The sequence below is a fragment of the Trematomus bernacchii genome, unplaced genomic scaffold (genome assembly GCF_902827165.1).
Source record: "Trematomus bernacchii unplaced genomic scaffold, fTreBer1.1, whole genome shotgun sequence".
NCBI classification, from domain to species: Eukaryota; Metazoa; Chordata; class Actinopteri; order Perciformes; family Nototheniidae; genus Trematomus; species Trematomus bernacchii.
In genome coordinates, this window is record NW_022987582.1 from 6,506,405 (window position 1) to 6,530,975 (window position 24,571).

The following is a 24,571-nucleotide window of genomic DNA, read 5'->3' on the forward strand; positions in this document are numbered from 1 at the left end:
TTAATGGAAATATATGTAGAGTGGGGATGAATGAGAAGCAGGTCAATAACACAAAGTACAAGGACATGAGGTTTTTAAACATCAGCACACATGCTAGGGAGTGAATAGAATCAGTCCTGTTGTGTCGGTTATAAGAGAGCAAAGAAAAGCTAAATAAAGACAACGAGACAATATTAGAATTGCATTAAAGTCACATATTTTATGCAGTAGTGATCCTCATAAAATACAAAATGTTAGCAATACACTTCTCTATTGGCCACCTCATGTGCTTATCTTATCCGAGCATAGATTTTTGGTTGGTCTCCACCATGTTTATGTGTTAAAAATCAACGATTCAGCTAATTCATTATCAACTTTGATTACTATGACAATTAAAGCTTCAATATATTTACAAGTAAGTTATTAATCTACTAAAAATTATCCATATAAAAAACATATACAAATAAAAACATCGACAGTTGATAATAACATTGAATTAAAACCAAGCATGTCAAATACACTACAAATATTTGAAAACAAAACTGAGCAGTAGGCACAAAGAGGCTTGGGAATGAGTAAAAACTGAACAATTTTAAATGTATCACTGACATAATGAACCTGGATTTAGTCTAAGCAAGTATAAATTAATACATATCAATTATAGTATCATCAGCATACTGTATACACTTACAGAGACCCCAGACAGAAAAAGGTTATTGTATGTAATCACCTGTTGATTGCTAGAAAGTGCTGACCTGTTATAACTCTGTAGGAGTAGGGTCTATGTCAGACATCTTTCTGATATTTATGATGGTATGGATGTCCAAAATGTCCCTTTATCCTGAAATCCAGTTGAGGTTCTGTGCAGCTCGTTCAAAACAATTGATAAAATGTATAGAAAAATGTGTTGTGAGAGTTCAAGTGCCTCACGTATCATGTTACCAACAGTAAGTCACAGTGGGATAGTTATAAGAAGTCTTGTTTTATTCCAGCCGTTTGCGTTTGGAAAATCTATTATTACTTTAAAATAATGTGTTCCATTATGGCAAAGTATATCATGTAAACACTAATAAGTAGGGCTATAGGACAACAAATTAATGTAACCGCATTCACTTCTACTGACGTTAGATGGCCTAATAAAGACAATCAAACTTTTAACGGACAAAAAAAAACACCACTACAAATTTGACTTTAAACTCAAAATCAACAAAGTCTCATAGTGTACAACTTAATCCAAACTCTTTGTATCTATAGATCACTGATCAGTCATTTTGATGACCAAAGGTGGTTACAAAAATTATTTGACTTTTTCCAAAGATTATAAAGCCAAAGATATGGCTACTTCAAGACCTTTGCCATAAGAGACGTGAAAAGGTTTGCTCTGTGACACATAAGGTAGCTGGCTGGTGATAAACTTCAAAGAGGGCTATGTAAACAAATAAAAAAGGCTGTATACAAGTAAGATTGTTACTTGTGTGTCATTCTCCTTTGGTTGGCTAGTTGAGGTAAAGATTCATAATTAGAAAACACTTGTTTAAGACCCGACACTCTCATATTATAACTTATGTAAAATTAAGTAAATAAATAACTGACTCGTGGTGATCATGTCAGTAACGTTGTCACTGTTTTCATAGCTGCTGTTGAAGCTGTACAGTTGACAGTCACAGAGGAATGTGCTTTTGCCACTTCAGAAATCATTGGTCACTTCTACACTTCCTGAATTATAGTAATCAGCCTTGGCTCTGCCTTAGCAATCACCAAAAAGATAGTCCTGAAAATAAATCTAATGTGTGAAGCAAGGTTGAAGGCATACATAAGGCTATCACTGTATGAATACAACAAAATACTAAAGTCTCCTTTAAAAATGGCTTATAGAAATATAATCTTTAAACATCAAACACGTGGAAAAAGCCACTAAAAAATCTTTTTCCAAAAGACAAATAAAGCACGTTTATATTTGGTCATGTCTATAAGCGTCAAATATCTGTGAGGAAACAACAAAAAGATGTACCTACAGAGTAACACAATCTCTCATACCAATACTGGACAGCATAAAAAAAAAAAAAAACATGAATTCCTCAAAACAATAAAAATAAAATTAAAATAGAATTCAGCGAAGAAAGCGTACAGAAGATGAAATGTAATAATAAAAATGTCAACAACATCGAAGATTTGACCTCAAAAAGAGGAAGAAGGGTTTACATTTGTTAAGGCCCCTTGTAATAATATTCCTGTAGTACCATTTTATTTAACGGCATGCAAAACGCATGAAGGCTATTATATTTACTTCCTAAAGGTTGGCAAGCTGATCCGGGACAGTTCAGGCTGTAGCTCTGTGAAGGGAACAACTGATCTATGTGCAGAACAAAGTCCAGCCCACTGCGGTTCAGCTAACAGAAGTAATGTCTAAAAGCCCAGTGTTTTCAGTTAATTACCTTCCTAGACTAGAACAGTTGTGATTTATTGTGATATGCAAACTATTTCTCCACTGAAATTGAGGATGTGCATTCAATCTGTAACTCTTTCTCCAGAATGGAATGATGGGAATGTTTTTTAAGTCTTATTTCTTCCCTTATGAGCTCTTCTTGACCAACACTGAACATCATATGGCGACATGTGAAACGGTAGCAGAGGGGAAAGGTAGGAAATATGCAGGGAAATGTTGGTAGCGCTGAAGAAAAACAGAGGAACTTGACTTCATCTTCAGTTGTTTAAAGATCCATTTGAGTCCTGATTGAGAGGAGTCAGACTCCATTGAAAGTCTTTATTGGTCTGTTTAGGCGTAGAACTCCTTGGTAGACGCTTTGTGATAGGCTGTTGTTGAAACTTTGTTGTCCCCCAGGGCGTAGCTTCCTTCGTCCTTCTTCTTCATACGGTAGGCGAGGAGGAGGAGGAGGAAAACAGCAAAGAGGAATCCAACTACTCCGCATGCTATAACCGCTGGAAATGGCATGAAAAAACGAGGTTGAAATACATTTCTGATGGATAATCTTAACATACAAAAAATGGTTTATCATAAATAACCTCATCTGTTTAGTCTTTCAATTCTCCCAATGAATAACCACATTAAACTAGACACATGAGAACAATAAGGGAAGTCATAATCTGTCCTTACCTGCCAGCACCTCCGTCCTCTCCCACATGTTCTCAGAGGTCACCTCTTCAGGAGCCTCCATGTCATACATTCTGCTGCCGTGGCCATTATTTGGCACAATCTCGTTTTCGTGCTGTACGATCAGGACTTCATTTTCACGGTTTTCCGTTACCGAGTCATCCAAGCTGCCCAGACTGTTGTCCTCGCTGATATCTTCGATTACAGTGATATCCATGCCGAATTCGGTGTCAGTATTTTTAGTGGTAGGCATGTTGGTGGAGCTGGTCATCTGTGTGAACCAATCAGCAGTTGGACCTGCCACCTGGAGAAATATATGCAGTTAATGCACTGAGTAACTTAGGGCTGGAATAAACATTGAGACATAATATGGATTTGATACTATCCTTGTTACCACCATATTAATCATGAAGTGGATGTTAAAATTAATTCTAAAGGGGGTTTGGTTCATACAGTTGGAAATCAATACGATATTTCATGACAGTATTCCATTAGAACTTGCATTTGCTAACATATATTAGCAAAAGGAACTGTCCTTACTGCATTAGTTATCAAAAAAGATCAAAGAATAACCTAAGTGTGTGTGACTTGCTTAAATAGATAGTTCACAAATAGAGTAGTATTCTACCGTTTCTTCCGCTTTCCCACAGTCAGAGACTAATGAATTCCATAAGACAGACCTTTTTGTATTTGGTTAAGTCTGAAGTATAGCAATATTAGGCTATGTTGGCTCTATTGATGTTCCTATGGGATCAAATAACATTGTCATGATCCCATAGGCATCTAGGAATTGAGCGAAACTAAGCAGGTAAACTTAAGTGGGATTAGTGGGGGGCGCCTTTTTTCCAAGCTTTGAATATTGGGAGGCCGCCAGTCTCTCCTATATTATTAGAGGTTTTGTCTTGGGACATATTTTATTAGGATTCTTACTTTAAAATAAGAATTTGTTTAAAAAGGGAAAGCAATATTTTACCTCCTCGTCACTCTTGTCCCCATTATATGAGGTGAATGGCGTTGTCTCCGTGTCCTTCTCTTCTGTCAGTGCATCCTGACTGTCTGCTGCTGTGGTCGATGGCCTGTGAGGAGAGTCTGATGTTGGCTGTGGTCGAGTTGGAACCATTTCTTTGGAAACTGTGGTCTCTGAGAAGTTGAGGAACCTCCTGATCATCTCTTTATCTGTGAAAGCTGAGGTAGAGGAAACAAAATCAACAAAAATCTAAAACTAGTGAGTTTCCCTTCAACCTGACATTATTAAACGGTAAACACTTTTAGCTTTATATATACTCAAACGTTATTGTAAAGATGACATTTTGTAGGTACATGGTTTGAATTAGATGGCAACAAAATGCTAAAATGTGCCCTTGAGGTGTTAATAAACAAGTGTTTCTCACTAGCAGGAGGAATGCAATCTCTGAGTTCTGTAACGTCACTAAACCGCCTTTCTTCTCATGTTGAGATCACAGTAAAACTGTTCCAACACATTATTCACTGTGGGCATAAAGGTGAGTCATCATGGAGGAAGTGACTATCGGACATCTGTGCGGTTCCAATAAAACCTCACCTGGCTAACAGTTCCACGTCACCCCAGGATAAACATCTGGCACATCTGAGTGCTTCTGTGTCTCAATATGCTAGCACTTGTGTCTACAGAGCACATATTGCTCATTCATCTGATGGAATAGATTAGGAAACACACCTTGAGATAAGGAAAACATTTGTCAAACTAATTGCTTGTAAGAAATCTTGGCCCCGTTTCCCAGAGGCCTTTAAAGACTAAGATGATCTCAGACCCAATTGTAAGTTTAGACACTTTTACGGAAATAAAAACCCTGAAATGTGGAACAGAAGAAACAGAACATCTATAACATTCACTTTATGTTAAGATTTCTAAACAGAAATGATGATGTTCAAAAGAGTACGAAAAAACAACTTCCCAAAGGCTGTAAACTCAGCTTTATTTTAATATGTACAAGCAGTGTCCATGTTTCTGGTATCTTTCATTTCATCTATTGCCATGAAAGTGTCATAAACCTTTCTTCTTTTTAGAAAAGTTATTATGTATTAAAGAACCTTGACTCGCCTATTCTCAAAAACAATATCAACCGATCAATGCAAGGTGGAAACCAAAATGATTTCCATTGCTAAAAATGAGAAAGCATAACAATAACAAAACAAAGACGGTGTTATCCTAACCGTAGTCTCCGGATCCAGAGCCCGAGCCGTCTTCACCATCCTCATCATCTATGGGGAGGTCACCTGACATCCGGCCCTCTAGGTACATGTCCTCTGTCGTGGAGAACGGTGTTTGGGACGAGACTAGCAGCTGGAGGAGGAAGACAAATATATAACAGACATTATAAATCAAGCAGAAGAGGAATACTAAACAGGAGAGAAAAGGAGAAGAGAAACAGGGACTCATAGATCTCCTTTATTCACACATGGAGCATTCCTTCTACTTATTGAAAACATATGAGCGTCTCCAGTTTGGGATCCAGATATGATCTATAACAGTCATTGACCTGTGCTGGCCAAACATGCCACAGTGTTCCCTCTGCATCCATACACAAGCATATACAGTCAATATAGGCTGCTTTTTTGTTTTGTTACTTTCATGTGTTCTCACAGACAGCCAGAGTGTCTTAGTGTATTTGAGCGGAGGCGGGAGAGAGAGCAGTTTCGAAGGCAACGCACAGAACAGAGAAGTGGGGACACACACACGGATGAATATGGCCCATTGAGACTTTAAATATGTCTGGTATGTATACTATGCTTCCACTAACACAGGTGCTGAGAGAGGGAGAAAGGAAGCGAAGGAGAGTGGGAGACAGGGAAAGTACTGTATGTTTCTCATAGAACAGGTGCTGGGGATAAAGGAGGAGGATTTCTTAGTACAATAAATATTCACACAAGAGGGAAATGAGGGCATAAATAAATGATAAAGCATCCCATGTCAACAGTGCCCTTTCACTTGGCAGTTTACATTAGAAGTGATATAAAGAATCTGAAAAGTGTGTGTTTTTACAATAACTGCAGACCAACGCACTTCATCTAATAAATGCAGTTGCTTCATTCTGATTGGACTTGATCTTTCGTATAAATAACTACTGCAGAAACTTTTTTGGCTTATTTTCCTCCTGAGAAATCTGATATTTGTATTCTAGCTATCTGAGATGTAACAAAAGAGACCTATTGTGAAATAACTAAATCTGGTCTCCCTTACTAGATTTAAAAAAGGGAAGATGTTATCTTTACACCGAGGCACATGGTCTTCATACTGAAACTGAGCAAGATTCCCTTTTAAGAGCACAACAGCATGAAGTACATTGTTCATGTGTGAAATCAAAACCTAACTTTAGAACTATATTGAGCTCTGGGAGAAACAGGTCAGAAGTCAAACAAAAGTCTGTATGAAGTCAAATGATCATATTTTTACAAAATGATTATGAAAGTCTAATGATATGCATGTATTGCAAAGCTCTTTTGTATTGTGAGCAGGCGTAGGAGGGTTGCAGGACATCATTATTGTTATTATTAGCATCATTGTGAAAAATGTGCGGTCAATGGACTCATTTAATATTCTACTACAGACAATTTAACATTGACAATGAAACAAGAAGCCAAAAAGAATCAGCTGTCCCTTTCTCTCTCCTTTTGCCAGAAAGAAGTTATGCGTAACGGTTTACTGGAAAACTTGACTCAGTTAGTCAGAGGTTTCACACATCTGGAAAACATACACAATGTACAGAGCTCTCACACACATACAAACAGACTGTATATAACCATATAGTGTCCTGCTGCGTTGTCCAAGTGAGGACAGTTTCCTGGAAACAGCCAGGTCTCAGTGATATTACAATACAGAAATTCAATATGGGGGAGTGAGTGCTTTGGAGACTGCATTATAAAATCTTGCAATCAACATTCCATATTTTTGGAGTCTGTGGAATGAATAGCTATTATTACAGTGAGCTGAAAGCATATGCTGCAAGTCAAAGATAATGAGAGAGCAGTCGGGTCAAGAGTGAGGCTGTGCAACAGCCAAAAAGCACACAACAGACCTGTCATCACATGAAGACAGCAGCAGCAGCACAGAACGCTGCATGTGCAAGGGTGTTTGTTTGACCAACGCTGAAATGAGTCATAAAATGTTTGACCCCCTCAAAGTCAAATGTGTCAACAGAAGTTATATTCTCCAAATGCTTTACAAAAGGTGAAAATAAGTTATAGTAAAACGGCATGGACAGAGTTTGGAAGGATTTTACAGAATTATGAATCTTTCAAAAGACATAATGGCCAAAACGCCAGCGGAAGCCAGAGTGTGCACTACTGACTACTTTTAAGTCTCCTTACGGTGATCAGAACACTTGGTTTGGTTACTTTTTTAGGATTTTAAAGTTTACACAGATGGACATGGGTATAAAATAAAGACATAATATTGCCTTGGGTTCATATTTTGATGTCCTAATTGAGATATGTATCATAGTTATCTGATCTATTGACCCCAAACTAAAGGTCCTAGTCCACATTATCTGGCAGATTGTCATCAGGTGAAAAACATTTATTTTGCGGTTGAGCAAAAGAGTGTCTAAACGCAAATATAAAGTAACAACATCACTGGTATTTAGTAACCATTTTAGAAAAGCCAAGTCGTTTAATTTTGTACTCTTGTTAACTCATTTCTGGTCTAGTTGTACACGTCAGATATAAAACCAACAGTCACAAAACAGCCTGGCAGTAAATCTAACCCTGACAGACCAAAAAGGATGTGAACAGTCTCCCCTCCATATAAAGAACAGAGTTGTGACTAATATGCTGTGACTAATCCTGCAATACTTGTACATTGAGAGAAACTCAAACATCTAGTAAGTAGACCATCTGTATACCAAGTCTAAACAGCTAGAGGAAATCAGCATTCATGGATACATTACTTAAAACAAATGTGTTTGTCTGTCTGTCAGCTGTGTTTAATTAGCACAAAAAAAACATTAATAATAATTAGAGCAGGGATCATGCTTCCTCTTGCCTATGGCAGGGAGTGTAAGCCCATGCAGATATATGCTTGCCTGGACTGGCCCAGAGGGACTCACTGTGAGTCATCCATCCAGAAAATGATACAACTAGCAGGCCAAAAACTCAGCGATGTCAGCGAGTGACTAACTCGTAGTTCTAAAGCCACACTCAGAGAAAAAGTTTGAATATACACGGTCATCCATCACGCCTAGCAATTTAGAACCAAAGTGTATTAGTGGCTTAAAGTAATAGGGAATCAAATCAAAGTTTAATTACATTTTTTACAAAAAAAAGTTGTTCACCAGTAATCACATCCTTTTATCCTGTGTTTAAACACATGGGGCCTGAGGTGGGAAAACATCACATTAAACTGTATTTATGCCCCCAACTGTTTCAGTATTCAGCTAATGTTTACTGCCTTGCCAGCTCTGCTACACACAGCCAGCAGCATGGTCTCAGGTTTCAGCTCTTTCCCTTTCACAATAATCACTCCATGAATCCTACATTTCACACATTTCTGGAGCGGTGGCACATTTCCCTGGCCCTCATTTGGGACTTTTTATAGGGAATACATCATGGTGCCAGGCCAGCATATTTCTTAACTTTGACAATGCATAGAGCTCTCAGCTGTCATTTCCAGGTGTTTTCCAGCTTTCCAACAGACACATATATGGAAAGGAGGGGAAGGACAGGGAGAGATGTAATCTTCTAGTTTAGAAACAGTCTGACTTGTCAGATCAGGCAGCATTTCGTCATTCTTAGCATTCCATCTTTAACTAAATATGTATTTGTTTCTGATAAATCATTTCATATTAAGTTTAAAAACTTGACACATGCCCTCTGTGTGGGTGGAAAATGCAGGCCAGGTCTCGAGGTTTGGGTATAAATGCCAAAGCTGTGAGCTACAGGCTGAACAGACTTTGGCCCTCAGTGAACTTGAAGCCAACTGGAGGCATGCAGTGGTTTGAGTACATAATAAAGTAAGAATATCAGTAACCCTGAATCAGCCCGTGGTCCCAGGTTAGCTTTCATGTAAATAGCCTAGCCCTGTGTTGCTTCCTGGAAGACCAGATTGCTAGATAAAACAATTATCATGCTTATTTTCATGTTGATAATTTGTTGGTACAGGCTTATAGAATCAACGACGACCATAAAAACAAGTATAATTTGAAAATATACACAAAACAAGCTATGACGGTTTAACTTTAACTGTTGGGCTTGAGTCTCGCGTTCTTTAACTCAACAGTTAATACATGTCTTTTCTCAGGATAAAAGAAAGAAAAAAGTCAATGTTATTATTGCAGTAAACATTGAGTTAAATAGGTATCGTTTTTCGAAAAATAAAACCGTAATTAAAAGCTACTTACTTTTTCACTGATAAACCCAGTCGCCAGTCCGACGAGAAACAACAACCACATATTTCTCATTTTAACTTCCGAAAAGAGACGACAGTTGTAAGGGGAAAATATATATATTAAGTTAAACAAAACTAATTATATACACTGAAAAGTTCTTCGTTACGACAATTCCTCGTCGCGTTTAAGGCTGGGGTCTTCGGCTACTTTGTTCAATCTCGACACTTTGATAGACGGTTGGACGCGTTGTGATGTGGAGTTCCTCTGGAAAAGTTGTTTGGACTCGCAGTGCAGCGTGGCTCCGTGGTGACGTCAGCACGGCGTGACGTCAATTGGGGGCGTGTCAACACACACAAACATACACACACACAAGCACACGCACGCACAGACACACAGGCACACACACTTCTACTCGTGTAAACATTCAAAGTAAACATTTATTTTTATAATAGTTATTTATTTCTATATATATATATATATATATATATATATATATATATATATATATATATATATATATATATATATATATATATATATATATATATATATATGCATATTGAAAATCTATGCTTTCACGATTTATGTAACACCTCCACTGCTTCGATGTCCACATTCGGCAAGGAACATTTACAAAGAAACTGTTTCGTGTGATCTGGGTTTTCAAATGTCCATCACTGTGTTGGCTCTAATAATTTCATCCCACTACAGTAATTATAACATTTTCATTCGACAACTTTTACGGTGGAGAAAAGTAAGATTTGTTTAGGGTCAAAGGCTCACCACCTAAAAGCTGCAAGATGTCACACTTTTTTATTGAATTGAGTTTCTGTGAGAAAAGCCAAATCAGATCAACTGTGAGTCAATGTGGTACTAAAAAAATAACAAGAACATTTCCAACAGTGAATATGTTTAAATAGGCATCAAATATGATAAGGGGATACAATAGTCAAAAGGTGAAGTATTTGGCTGGAACTTGAAAAATACACAGTAATATAAGGCTTTCCATCATGTTGGGCTTTTGACCCCTGAAAATAAAGCTTGATCTACAGGTGATTCCTCACTACCTATATCTGTCATTGTCAATCACATCAGATAATTATGTGATAAATTCTTGCTTTTTCCATGGAGTAAATGTTTCTGGAAGTCTTTATTTTCTGACGGATGTTACACTGCAACCACTCAGATTAACACATTCTTAAATGCTGAGCACAGATGAAATAACACTCTATAAACATTGACAATAGATTTTACAACTTCATTGATTCATATTACTTTAAATCAGTTTAACACACTTTTTTTCACCTATGAATGAAATGAGGGACAATAATGTAACCTGCTTTTATGTTAGTTGTATTGTTATCAGTTTAAGTTCCAATGCGGCCACTTTACCACGCACTGATATGAAACCACTCATGGCAGAGTAATACTGATATGATTGGATATGAAGACATTTGAATGACTTTCTGAAACAACCATTAAATAGTGCAACAAATGAGGGGGACACAGAAGCACACACATAACATTGCAGTCTCCAGACAGATTTGAATGCAGTCTCAACCTCTACTTTAGGCATGGCAAAGGAAGTGCGTTACCAAGCTAAAATGTCCAGCCTTTTGCAGAAAACTCGGTCCGGAGGTTGTAAAACAATCGTCTCTAAAGCTGAAGAGTCTGTAGGAGGTCTGTGGAATTTTACAGGGCAGAGGTCAAAATCATCTGATTCCTGACCTGATGTCTGATGCTTTCATATTTCTCTTCCAAACCTGAGGGATCTGTATAACAAACAGAAGATAAGACAATAAGGATTCGATCTTCAAACAATATTTTATATGGCATTATAGTTTGTGTGAGTGTGTGCGTGTGCGTGTGCGTGTGCGTGTGCGTGTGTGTGTGTGTGTGTGTCTCACTAAAGGAGGTACTGAAGGCATTAGGTGTCGCCCTAGGAATGACAGCAGTCTTCTCCATATCAGCCCGCTGCCCAAGAACATGAAGCCGGTCACCAGCCAAAAGACACGAGGGTCCTGGTAATAATCACAAACAGTGTAAGGTTACCCTGTATAAACATACAAATGATGCAGTATGCACATGCAGACCCATGGAACAAAGCTAACAAATACACTCAAAGGATGTTCCACGAACAGAGGAAAGCTAAGAAATGAAACACACAAGTAGACCTGCATCCACATGTCCAAAAACAAAATCTAATGCATAAACCTATAAAGACAATACATACAGCTTTAAAATGAACCTTCAATATAGATTCCTAAACAAAAACATGTGTTGAAAGAATTACATTTATTTTCTGTTAAATTTTTTTTTTTAAAGGAATACCCAATAAAAAAATACCAAGTTTAGTCTTAAAACGGTATCAGGCACAATCATTAATAAAGGCTTTCAAGTATTTCAAGTTAAGGAAAGGAGAAAGTCCTCATATCTGAGAAGTTTCAAACAGGAAACACAACTATCCATCTTCAGATACGATTTAAGTCTTTCACAGGAATCTGACTCACCTCTTCGAAGGAGGACTGCAAATTCATTCCAAAAGCGACCCCTATCAGACCAAATAGGGAAAGGGAGAAGGATCCCATCGCTAGCTGCAGATTCAGGCGCATCATCACGTTACGATGGCTGGAATAAACAGACAGCACATGTAGAGCTCACAAGTTAGTTTTTTTTTTTTTTTTTTAAATGGGAAATATGCCTTTAGTGGGTCAGCAGCTTAGAAAATAGGTTCAGAATTTGTCATGTCTGTATCAAAACAATAGTCAACTGCGCGAATGTATATGAAACCATTATTGTTTGTTTAATTATTCCTCATGTTCATATTAAACAATCCCTTCCTAATGAGCTGTCAAATGTAGTAAAGGGGATACATTACACAGCCCTCGTTTGGGGCAAAAATGTATTTATATTTATATATCTGATGTGATGGCTCAGCAGTCTGAGTTAGACAAAGCAAACGGATATCTTTTGAGGTTACAGTGTTTAGAACAAAGTTCCACATTTTTTCCAGGGAATCACAAACTAAAAACAGGCAGTAACCTTGAAAAAAACCGATACCCACTTGATTTGTAGGACTGAGATAGTGCCACTTCAAGTAAGGTTCCCAAAACATTTTTGAATTTATTTTCGCAAAAAAAGGGATGTGTTTTTATGCGTTTTGTCACCAAGACAGTACATTATGAAAACATCATATAATGATTACAGCAGAAAAAACTGTTTTCATTGTTCTTATGGGCATCTGACTACTGTTTGAAGACAGAGTAAAGAACAATAAAGAGATTTTATACCAAATACAAACATGATTCATTTCAATATATGCGCAGTTCAAACTAAATCCCGTTAACAGTAAGAAATTAAACACATCTCAATTGTTGTATACATGAACAGTCCCTATATTTGTAGGCCATATAATCACCGTGTTCATATTGCCACTATCCCAACATATATAATATATTCACATGTATTGTATAATATACCCAGTATGTGCGCGTGTACCTGTCCAGATTGATGAAGACAACACTCTCAGAGTCGTCTATCAGCCCTTTCAGCTCTCTGGTCTTGTTCGCCAGCTCCTCAGCCTGTATGGAACAGTCCACAGCAGTTAAATATTGTGTGCTAGCGCTTTAGATATAAAACAAACCAGACAAGTGGACAGGTTCAACACTACAATAAATGTGCAAGTACAAATTCATGTTATATTATAGTATTTTAAATTACACTAAGAAAAAGTTAATCATAAATAATGAGTTTATTTTAAAATGGGAATTATAAAATCTTAATCAGAAATCTTAAACATGTTTTATTCTAACTGCTTAAGTAGCACTACCTGCATATAGTAATTTTCCAACAAGAGTTCCATCTCCTCCGCGTGGTCAATACCCAAACTGCTCTCCTCACTGGAAAGGCAGACAGAAAGACAATGTCCATAAACACATTGAATATAGTTCTGGTTCTAGAAATACCTGGATACCAAAACGCGTAAAAATCGGTACGATCATTTATTATTTCTAAGGAATAGCTCAACAGAACGAATTAGTCAAAACCTGTTCATCAATACAATAAGAACCGCCAAAATAATCACGCATTGTCCCATTTACGCATCGCTTTACGGACACATAAATCAGGGCTGCCAACCTTTGAGTTCAGCTTGGAGTGAGATTTTTCTTTTGGTGAACCGAACAAAGAAACGTTCAACAGTGTTACAAATGTATTGAACATGTACAAACTAAGGTTTCCCATTAATGTACCGGGCGCTACAGTGGAATACGCACACACACAGTGTACCCGCGACTCTTACAATGAAGGCTCGAAAATCAGCTCACAGCATATAAAATGGCATATCGGTGTAAGCAGAGGTAAAGTGATGTTTTATGGGGTGGGGGGGGACCTCACCTCCTCTAGGGGGGTCCGGGGGCATGCTCCCCCGGGAAGATTTTTATTTAAATATTGAAGTTAAATTCATCAATCTGGTGCACTTTGAGAAAAAAAATGAAGAGATCTATGGATACATCTCTCAACACCCATATGAAACAGAACTGTACACAGCTTTTCTTTTTCTTTATGGATATTTTACAAATCACTCTCCTTTTAAACTGTATTCTTGTTTTACTGTCATATAATATTTCATAACTGTTTTTCATTTATTCTCATAAATGGTGACCAAACTGTTTGAGACTGACTGAGATAACTAGACTAAAGTTAACTATCTAAACACTCAGAGAGTCCCTTACCTCACTGAGCTGTAGTTATATCTCTCAGTCTGACAGGAGAGAGCTTTCCCTCTCCTTGTTTTAGAAACAGCTTCTAATATCCGTTAGCGCAGCTAGCTAACCAGATGCTAACAACAACAATGCAAATAGTGAGTTTGGTAGAAATATACTGTATAATAGTAAAGTTATTCAAGATAATGCCATATTTATTGAAGATTTTACATTATAAATATTCCCCAATATTATTCAAAAGCATATTCTTCAAAACTCCTTGTTGTAGTATGACCACCAGGAGACTATTGATGTGTGTGGTGAGTTTGGTAGTAATAAGCTGTATAATAGTGATTGAATATTATTGTATTCTCTTTTTTCGGAGTTGCACTTTGCAGACGGTCCCTGAGCACTCGTTTCTTCTCCGGCTGCGGATAGAGACCTAATGTGTCCAGCTCGGAGGACGGCGCGTATTGGCTTTTTTTTATCAAAATGTGATTGTAGTTCGTTGTCAACCTTACCACGGTACTTGGGAGACGTCATTTGTGTCTGAATAACGTTTTGTTCATGAGTTATTGATCCGTGAAATCCGAATCTCCCAATATCGTTCCAACTTTACTGAACTAAGCCAGAAGACTGTCTCATTTCGTAGACGGCTCGGTTTGCTGTTCCTTCACTTTATTTTTATATTTATATACATTTATTTTGGACGAAAACTTAGCGTGAGGAAAGGCATGTGTGGCGCTCAATGCGTGAGGGTTGGCAGCCCTGCATAAATCGATCGGAAAAACAGACATCTCAGGAATCCCGGTACATATAGGCCTACACAATGATCTAATGTAAATGAAAACTTGTTTGTGACAGAAACAAAATACATTCAAACTATTTGGAAGTGTCTCAACTACATACGCTACAAAAAGACCATTATTTCGGAAACACACCTATCGGATGGTGTTGGCATTTGTTTAAGTATCATCCGACCGCGTGGCCTAATGGATAAGGCGTCTGACTTCGAATCAGAAGATTGAGGGTTCGAGTCCCTTCGTGGTCGTCCTTTTGAATTATTTTAGAAGATTCACAATACTTAAGCCCTAAAGATGTTTTGCTTTTTAAAGACGTATTTAATACAGTTTAACATCTTTAAACTTAATTTTTTGCGTTTTATTGCTTATTCTCATCATATTGAACAGATGAGGCATTTTTTTAATTATTCATATTTGTATTTAAAGAATGAATGCATTTTCAGCAAATCAAAATAAATTATGTTCATTTATTCACAATAAGCACAACACTTGTTTTAATAAGGTTATGAGGGAAACATATAAAATAAAATGTTTTTATGATTTTTTTAATTAATTAATCATTAAAAAACAAAAAACATATTTACAACTTTACACATACAGCAGAAACAAATAGGTTGTGTCCTAAAATGTTACTTAGGACAATGCAGTTAATTCTGCCATGCCTGAATGTAACCAAACCAAAGCACCAACCAATTAGTTCATATTTAAAGGGGAAAAAACATTTTTAGAAGGGCAACTACACTACGACACCTTGGGAATCTAAAGTATTCTCCTCCTTCATCTTTTACATAAGCCAGTGACTGCGACATGAATAGAGATTTTAAAATCCTTTAGCATTCATGTTAATGTATGTGATGATAATGTATGTGAGGGTATGCGTAACTTACAAAACTCTCGGGTCTGTCCACTTTGTCAAACACAGTTCTTCAATGATCTCCTCTTCATCCAAAATCTTCAGCAAGGTATCCTTAAAGACTTTTATGTCGGTCTCCAACTCTGATAAGCTGTTAGAGGTACAAGAGGCAGGAGTGAAACTCAGCAAACAGACAAAACTAAACACTTGAATGTTTACTATGAATGTTTATGCCTAACATGTCCAAGTGAGTCCATAGTGCTTGGATCAATTATGAAATACTGTGTGAAAAAACAGCTAAAAGTGACTGAAGAGGTATTTAGGCAAATGGCTGTGCTTTGAAAAAATGAATTTAAAGTGAGACCTAAATAAAAACTGAAAATAGAAGATGGCGGATGAAAACCAGAACAGTCCCAGAACTTATGACACATTTTTTCATATCCATAATTTAGAAACGGCATTGCTATATTGATGCTATGTACCCTAATTTATAAGCACCATTTCAAACCTTTACAATGCATATGGTTGTGTGCTTTACCTCTTGCTGTTCTGCAGCAGAATATGCAGTTTACTTCTATCAACCGATAGGATTTTAGGATCCACCAGTGACTCCAATGTGTCCATCAATACTGGTTCCACATCATTCAGCTGAGCATGTAGAGTGTTTACCTATTGACACAAATACAATAAGTTACATACATGCATAAGCACACATTGCTTTATCTTGGATCATAGACTAATCTATACAGAGACTTAGATTGATTTTGACCAAAGTTGACTACAAAGACACACAGTGTTGCTTTAATCTGTTTCACCTTGTGCTGCAGGATGGCCTCCAGTGCTGTGAACTCAAAGGGCAGAGAGTTCGACTGTGATGCTAGCTGAGGGGCCAGCTCCAGAACCAACCAACGCTCCAATCCAAAACCACGAAAATCCAACACCAAAAGGGACTGCGGGGTCAAGATGGCTTTGAAAGACTGAGGAAAAAACAGAGAGGGGCAGGTTAGCATCTTAAAAAACACTGGAACACGTACACTGATCCCGGATGTTTGCTACATGTATGCTAATCCATTAAGAACCTCATTATTTTAGGACTCGACATCATTGTTTGAGGTTTTTCTGGCAACAAATGCAAGGCTTTGTGTAAGTTGATTTATCTACATGAGAAATTCAAGTAAATGTGCCTGTGCTGAGTGTGTGTGTATACTGTACAGCTGTGTATGCAGAACTACATTTGGATGAGTGCAATCCCAATAGCAGACTCTGATCTGTAAATATTTGCGGTGAGAGACAATCAGATAGTCGCACATATCATAGATAGTGACCAGATTCTGAAACTGTGTCCCCAGAAGCACCCCTTCCATATCGGACTGAACACGTACACTGATCCTGGATGTTTGCTACATGTATGCTAATCCATTAAGAACCTCATTATTTTAGGACTTGACATCATCGTTTGAGGTTTTTCTGGCAACAAATGCAAGGCTTTGTGTAAGTGGATTTATCTACATGAGAAATTCAAGTAAATGTGCCTGTGCTGAGTGTGTGCGTATACTGTACAGCTGTGCAATCCCAATAGCAGACTCTGATCTGTAAATATTTGCGGTGAGAGACAAACACAGATAGAGTCGCACATATCAGAGCTCGTGACCAGATTCTGAAACTGTGTCCCCAGAAGCACCCCTTCCATATAGGACTGAACACTGTCAGTGTGTCACAGTGTGAGGAGACGCAGCTACCGCACAGAAAGCTTCCAGTACTCCAGGTAACGCACCGGCAATGCTCTGTAACTATGTCTTTTGTTTTTAGCACACAATCAACAACAAAAACAGACGCAAAGCGCAAAAACGCAAAGCATTCTGGTATCCAAAAAAAGTCAAATGTTAGCATATATAATTATATGAATCTACTTGTAGCATCAGTCACTTACTAATTATAGTCCAGCCTAAATGTAATGTATTTGTTTATATTTCCAACAGTTGTGGTAGTTTTTTTTCAATTTTATACACATTTAGTTTCTGTTGTCCGTTGTTTTAGTTTAGTTCTGCTCATGTTATTTCTTTATTTAAGTTGTCCGTGACCATTCAAAAGAGGTTATAAGAGATTCATGAGTAATCTACGCACACTATTAATAACTTACAAGAGACAAGACCAGTAAAGAAAGTGAAAATAAATATCCAACGAAAAATACATTTTAGTAAGTTAACTCACTTTTAGCACACACGTATTATATTTATTTATTGATTATGTCAATACTGTAAAGTACATGTCACTGCTTCATTCTAACTGCAGGATGTCGGTGAAGCTGCTCGGTCTCTGCCTGCTGCTGGATCTGTTGTGTCTGAGCTGGGCAGACGATCAAACGTGTCTCACATCTGCCTCCAGCTGTGATGAGTGTATCCAGTCTGGCCCGGAGTGTGCCTGGTGCACCGCCCCTAACTCTAACATCCGCTGTCAGACCTTGAAGGAGCTGCGGAGAGCCGGCTGTCAAAAAAGACACATGTATAACCCTCAGGGCAGGCTGCAGGTTGTCAAGAACGACAGCAGGTAAGTGTCATGGTGTAAAGATGCACTGAAAAACCTATCTTATCAGGTACAACATAGACATAGTTCAAACTACCCCAAACTAAGGCGACACTGGTGCTAGATACAGAGTCAAAACACAAAGACTTCTAAAGTTTTGCTTTTCTCCGGTAGCACCGAACCATCACTTGCCACAGCCATGTTCATCCAGCCCCAGGAGCTCTCCCTCCGTTTGAGGCCAGGTGTGAGCCACTCCTTCCCTCTCACTATCACCATGCCTACAGACCAGCCTATCACAGAGCTGACCATGGACACCAGCCCTTTGCCAGCAGGACTAAACCTCACGTTTAGTAGCATCCTGAAGGGGAACCCTCTGGTCGTACAGGTCAGCAAATTAAGACACCAGGGTATTCGGAAAAACAAGTTATTGTAATCATCAAGTCTGTCTGCTCTAGGTGAATGTTGAGGCTGCTCGGTGTCCCAGTGAGAGGGACGACTCAACCCAGAGGCAGAACAGGACTGGGCCCTGGTCTGTCCTCATCACACCCAGAGGCTTTTCACTGAGTGTGAAGACGGAGATAACTCTGGAGTGTGAGTACAACTTCAGAAACATGCTACAGTCAATATACAGTCAAAGAGCAGGATATCAGGAAGTCCCCATATTTAACAATGGAATAAAATGAGTCCTCCAATGACTGGAAGACTTTAACCCTTGTGACATCATTTAAAGGAGTTTCTCTGATGTCAAAAATATCCACTTCAAAGCACTCCAATATAATTATATTATTTTCTAGTTTAGTTCTGACCAAAAATACCACATATTTCATCCTTTTTTACTCTCAAACTTGCCAAAAGAAATGCCACATATTAAAACACAGCAAAAACAAGAGTCAAAAATATGTACTTTGATGCATAAGGGGTTACTAGTCAGGATGCTTCCAAACAAAGCACACACTTTAGTATTGTAACAAATAGCTTGCGCAAAATATGTAATATCTTTTTTTTCCTTAGGTCAGTGTGACTGCACAAAAAACCGTGAGAAAAATAGCCCTGGCTGCAGTAACCGTGGTGATCTGGTGTGTGGTCAGTGTGAGTGCCAGCAGCCTTATGCTGGACAACAGTGCCAGAGGGACAGCGACTCATTTATTTCCCCAAATGAAGACTTCTGTCGCTCTGGACCGAATGCCCCTGTCTGCAGCGGTAGGGGAAAATGCGTGGAGGGATTCTGTGAGTGTGAGAGACGAGTCAACCCAAAAGAGAGATACAGCGGGCGATACTGCGAGTGCAGCAACTTTGACTGTCCATACCAAAACAGCAGGTATATATATGAGAAGATTAATAAGCCATGAAATATTAACTTCCCTTTTAATCCTGATTTGTTACAGAAACGCACTAAGATTAAAAAGACAAAAACTCTATCCAACAGTATATGTGGAGGCCGTGGGAAGTGTGAGTGTGGACAATGCATTTGTGATGATGACTGGGCTGGTGAGGACTGCGGCTGCTCCATGGAAACTGCTTCCTGTATGGCCACAAATCAGAATCTGTGTAGCAATAAAGGGATGTGTCAGTGTGGGAAATGTATTTGTGAGCCACCATACGCAGGCCCGACCTGTGAGGACTGCCCTGTGTGTCATGGCAGATGTAGGCAGCATGTGGACTGTGTGGAGTGTCGGGCGTTCGGGACGGGGGCGAGGAAGGACAGGTGAGAACCAGGGTCATAATGTAAACTAAAACTTAAAGGACAGTGGGAAATATAATTATGAACTGAAACTAAATTAATAATATCCCTTAGGAAAACTCTCGTAAAATTGAACCACTAAAATGTATCCGAAATAAAAATGATAGCAGATTCTCATCTTAAAACAACTAAACATTAAGGCCATCTCTACAAAATGTCACCAACTATGTATTTTGTATATGTTAAATCATACATCATAATATATACCTGGCCCTATCAAAACAAAAATAAACAGTGCCTTAAGAAAAAAAACTTTAAATGACCTTTAAACTTTAAATGAAAATTTGAAGTTGCAGTTACTGTTTTATTCTTCGTCAGACACATATTAAATGTTACCATACATCTAAATACTTATTGATGTTATCTTATCTTATTGCTGTTAACATTGGCTGTCTCATTAGACCATGGGTATCTTCATCAAAATGCCACTACACTACACACTAGTTACACTTCACTGAGATATAATACCTCTCGACTGCTTTCTCTCACTCATTACAGGTGTGATCAAGAGTGTGGCTACCTCACTGTGACACTTGTGGAGACACAAGATGATATTCCTCAACCAGGAGAATCTATTGCTTTCTGTAAGATGAGGAGCAGTGATGATTGCGTCTTCTACTACACCTTCTCCAGGACGCCCTCTGGAGGAGAGGCCACGGTGGTGCGGGCTAAGGAATGTCCTTGAGGACTGTAAGAGGACATCAGGAGTGTGTGATCCAAGAGTCCAGTTCTTCCTTACGTTGATGGAATGCCTTGTCCAACTGCAACTCCATGCATTGGTTCACTAAACACTTTGCTTTAATGTTTTGTTGTTCTAAATCCCTACATTTGTCTTAATTATGGTAAGAAAAAAAGTAAATTAAATCATTTAAACCTTAAAAATAATTAGAGGATCCTTCTGTTTCTTTTACTTCCTTAAATCATCCTTGGGTCTAATTTACAAGGGGCTGACTACCTCTGCTTTCAAACAATGCAGGTGAATCAGCAGGAGTAGTTGATTTGAGTATAATGCAAAACCATAGTCATATTGGCTGCCATGGAATAACTACTGTTATCAAGGGTTTGAAGTAGACTTATGTTGGCAACATTTTTCTTAATCAACAGCCAGATCAAAATTATCTAGATTTTGTTGAATTAAAGAAATGTCTGATCAATCACAAAGTGAGCGAGCGAAAAAGAGCATACCTGCATCCGTATGATGATGCAGTTGTTCCTGGTTGTGAGGCTGGTACTGTGCTGAAAGCGAAGGTCTCTGGCCTGGAGACTGAGCTCCTGGCAAAGCTCTGTTTTCTTCTTATCTGTAAGAGAAAAAGGGAAGAAGATGAGAAGAAGGAGAGGGTTGGAAAATAGTGACGAGAAAATTATCTGTTTAATTTTTATTTATTGTTTTCATAACAGGGAACATATAAAACTGTGAAAAAAATACTGCTCTCCTAATCTTTTGTTGTTGTTGCTAGATAAAGCTTTTAGCATCTCTTTGGCAAGAAAACTCAGAAAAACAGAGCAAGGGAGAACATATTATTGGATTCAATAGACATACAGAGAAAAACACTGTCACTATTGTGAACGTTGTCTTAGCCCAGGAGAAGACATATTACTAATCATCAGTGTCAACTGAGATGTTTCTCCTCAAATAAAAAGACAGGCAAGTTGATTTAATTTGCAATACTTACCAAATGATGTCACATTTCCCTCTTGGTCAAACTTCATCTATGACAGAAATAAACAAAAAGCTGATCACCTCTAGCAATCACAATTACTCTAACATCAGTACTAATGTACTTTGTACATGTTTGTTTGATAACACCTGGGACATATGGGATATATCCATTTGAAAATCAGCGGTAAAATCAAACACATTTCCTCCAAAAGCATATTCCCATGAAGTGCATTTGACTTATAATCAACGATAGTAACTACTGTTCAGGAACCACTGTAATGTTTAGGCTCTCTTACCACTACAAAAGCTGGAGGCACACTGGAAACGTCTGTCCCTCCGTGGCGGATAAAGGACACTGTTCATAGAAAATACAAAGTTAAACCTTGTGTAAAGCAATATGTTTCCTATATGCAAACAGCAAGGAAAATAACAAAAACAAGTATACACAATATGCATAATCAGCTACAATCGCTGGGGATTTTTAGGTAAACCGGATTTACTAGAAATCTACACTCCTGTACTTACAGTGGTGCACAATTTCAAGGTGCCAGATGCATTTGGAAAAATGAATATTAACAATAGAGTTGCTACCAAATATTGGAAATTAATTTGATGTTAAAAAAACAATCCTTCAGGGAAGTAAACCCAACCTTCTGTCTAGTCACTTTGAATTTTGATAAAAATAAGTAAAGCTTTGATTCAGTTTTATTAAATGTGAATCACTGTCCTCAGTAACATTACAGTAATACCATTACTGTACCAGTGACAAACTAATATAGGAGAATGATATATAGCCTATACATTTATCAGAGAGGTTACAGTGTGGACATATATTGAAATAAGGGCTTTATAATCTGAAACAATTTAGTAATTGTGATTTCTTTGACTGAAATTGGAATTTCAATATGACTACCATTGTGAAAATAATGATTTTGCATTATTATTTTATTTTCCTTAAAAAATACATAATAAAACAACGTTTTTTTTCTCCAAGTTGTACTAGAAAAATATTTGTTCTTAATTGTGTTGAATATAATTTCTGAACGAAGGAAAACAAATTGCATTTTGACGTATGTTGCATTATATCACCTCCTGTCTTTTGGATATATTGTACTAATCAATATGGCATTAAAATACAATGATACATTATGATTAATTGTTATACCCTTATTGAAAAACATGTAGTACTGGAATCAGGATAATTTGGTGTTAATCAACAAATAAAAGACTGAATTGTGAACAATATAATGGTGTGGAAACAGACCAAATCAACTCGTCAACATGCTCACTATCTGTCACTCTTACCAGGCCATGCTGCACCTCCTTCTTGTAGCAGCTTCTCTTTCCTGACCGCAGCAGACTGAGATCTTCTGGGTTGACATGTTGACACCCACTGTGTTTGACTGCAGATGGCATTTGGACCAACACCACTGTAAGTCCGGATGAACAGTCCCAGTTTTGTATTTCCAAGAGGCACAGTGTACTTCAGTGGGTAGAGTAATGCACGAGCACTCCAAAGGACAAAGGTTCGAGTCCCACCGATTCTTGAAGACAAAAACCTAACAGAGCTCAAATGGCGATTTGGATAAAAGTTCCTTCCAAATGGCAGATACATCCTAGTGCAGTTCATACAGCCAGCCAGAAGCAGCCTGTGTAGTTTCATCCACACACAGCCACTACAGCAGCAAGGAAATATTAAGACATACAACCACAGTGAAGGGTGGAGGAGAAAAGGAAGGCAAGCTTTAGCCTACATAAGCAAAGGAACAAGGTAACACAGTTTTGGCGTCAAAAGCTGAAAGTGTGTTCCTAGGTCATATTGATAGTGGTTCTTCAAGTTGAATGTCAGTTTTTTAGACAAGACAGTCCATATCCGCATGTAGAAAAATGACACTTAGTAATATGCTATAGTTTAATTATGCGCAAATATTGGCTAACGTAGGCAACTTAAATGTCATACTTTCCTCACATTGTTTGTAAGAGTGCTGCAGTAAGTATGTAAGTTGTGCTAGTTATCTCAGCTAACGTCACTAGTATTAGTTTAATGTGTTCTTAGATAATTATCTATTTAATTCGTGACAGTAGCCACAATTACATGTAACACATGTCAGTTACCTGCCGCTAACTACATACTTTCCTCAACCAAAACATTGTGATTGTAATCCAAAAAACAAGTTGTCCAAGTTAGCAAACTAGCAAACAACAAGAGGACATGCAAGAGCAATGTAGGAGACCACAATGCACCGCGGCGCGGTGAAGCACCGGCTGCCGAAGATCGTCTCTGGTGAAGACAATCACTCGTACTGAAAAAAGTTAACCAACTAAATCCAATATTTTGAGCTGAAGAGGTCAGCAAAAAATGCATTAAATAATAAATACATAAAAAGGTAAGTCAAAATTAGAGATAGATAGTAAGTGAAACGCAATAAATATGAAGTCATCATTATTATAATTAAGTAAATTCTTCCCTATTAATGAATTATGAGATTATGAGAGAGTAAATAACAGTTATTTCAAAGAATCTGAGTATGAAAATCATAATTTAAAAAAAAACCTCATCGAAATAATGACTTTAATTAAAAAGTGTATTGGAATTTTTAGATATCTTTTTATTATTTCAAACAATTTTTTTTAGATAGTAGGCTACTTTTGTCCTGTAGGCTACTGGCGGAAATGGGCTTCCAAAGACAGACATGCCCCGTGCCAAAAAGACGATAATTATTTGCGTGCATTATTTCAGGTTTTGGTGGCACCCGGAACAAACCATGCTGTGGATTTATTGCTAAGGCTTCGCGAGATTTGCACTCTGACTTATTAAAAACGGTGCAGTCAGCA

At 37.9% G+C, this 24,571-nt stretch overlaps 3 protein-coding genes and 1 non-coding gene across 4 annotated transcripts; 2 read left to right on the top strand and 2 right to left on the bottom strand.

Annotated features, from left to right (window-relative positions):
- Positions 1 to 173: 173 nt before the first annotated feature.
- LOC117480206 (syndecan-2-like) lies at positions 174 to 9,732 on the bottom strand. Its single transcript, XM_034127432.1, has 5 exons — positions 9,466 to 9,732; positions 5,285 to 5,414; positions 4,065 to 4,276; positions 3,095 to 3,395; positions 174 to 2,919 (listed from the first exon to the last, which is right to left on the bottom strand). Exons 1-5 carry the CDS (start codon positions 9,523 to 9,525, stop codon positions 2,756 to 2,758), a joined length of 867 nt encoding a protein of 288 aa, XP_033983323.1. The 5' UTR covers positions 9,526 to 9,732; the 3' UTR covers positions 174 to 2,755.
- An 852-nt stretch (positions 9,733 to 10,584) lies between these two features.
- mrs2 (magnesium transporter MRS2) lies at positions 10,585 to 23,963 on the bottom strand. Its single transcript, XM_034127430.1, has 12 exons — positions 23,042 to 23,963; positions 22,033 to 22,091; positions 21,750 to 21,786; positions 21,262 to 21,374; positions 16,628 to 16,789; positions 16,351 to 16,481; positions 15,847 to 15,963; positions 13,283 to 13,352; positions 12,952 to 13,034; positions 11,964 to 12,081; positions 11,361 to 11,474; positions 10,585 to 11,225 (listed from the first exon to the last, which is right to left on the bottom strand). Exons 1-12 carry the CDS (start codon positions 23,397 to 23,399, stop codon positions 11,166 to 11,168), a joined length of 1,422 nt encoding a protein of 473 aa, XP_033983321.1. The 5' UTR covers positions 23,400 to 23,963; the 3' UTR covers positions 10,585 to 11,165.
- Positions 15,135 to 15,207, top strand: trnar-ucg. Its single transcript has one exon. It is a non-coding gene; the product is annotated as a tRNA-Arg (tRNA).
- Positions 17,506 to 20,961, top strand: LOC117480205 (integrin beta-1-like). Its single transcript, XM_034127431.1, has 7 exons — positions 17,506 to 17,577; positions 18,105 to 18,359; positions 18,510 to 18,720; positions 18,791 to 18,926; positions 19,347 to 19,653; positions 19,762 to 20,040; positions 20,575 to 20,961. Exons 2-7 carry the CDS (start codon positions 18,106 to 18,108, stop codon positions 20,759 to 20,761), a joined length of 1,374 nt encoding a protein of 457 aa, XP_033983322.1. The 5' UTR covers positions 17,506 to 17,577; position 18,105; the 3' UTR covers positions 20,762 to 20,961.
- Positions 23,964 to 24,571: the final 608 nt, after the last annotated feature.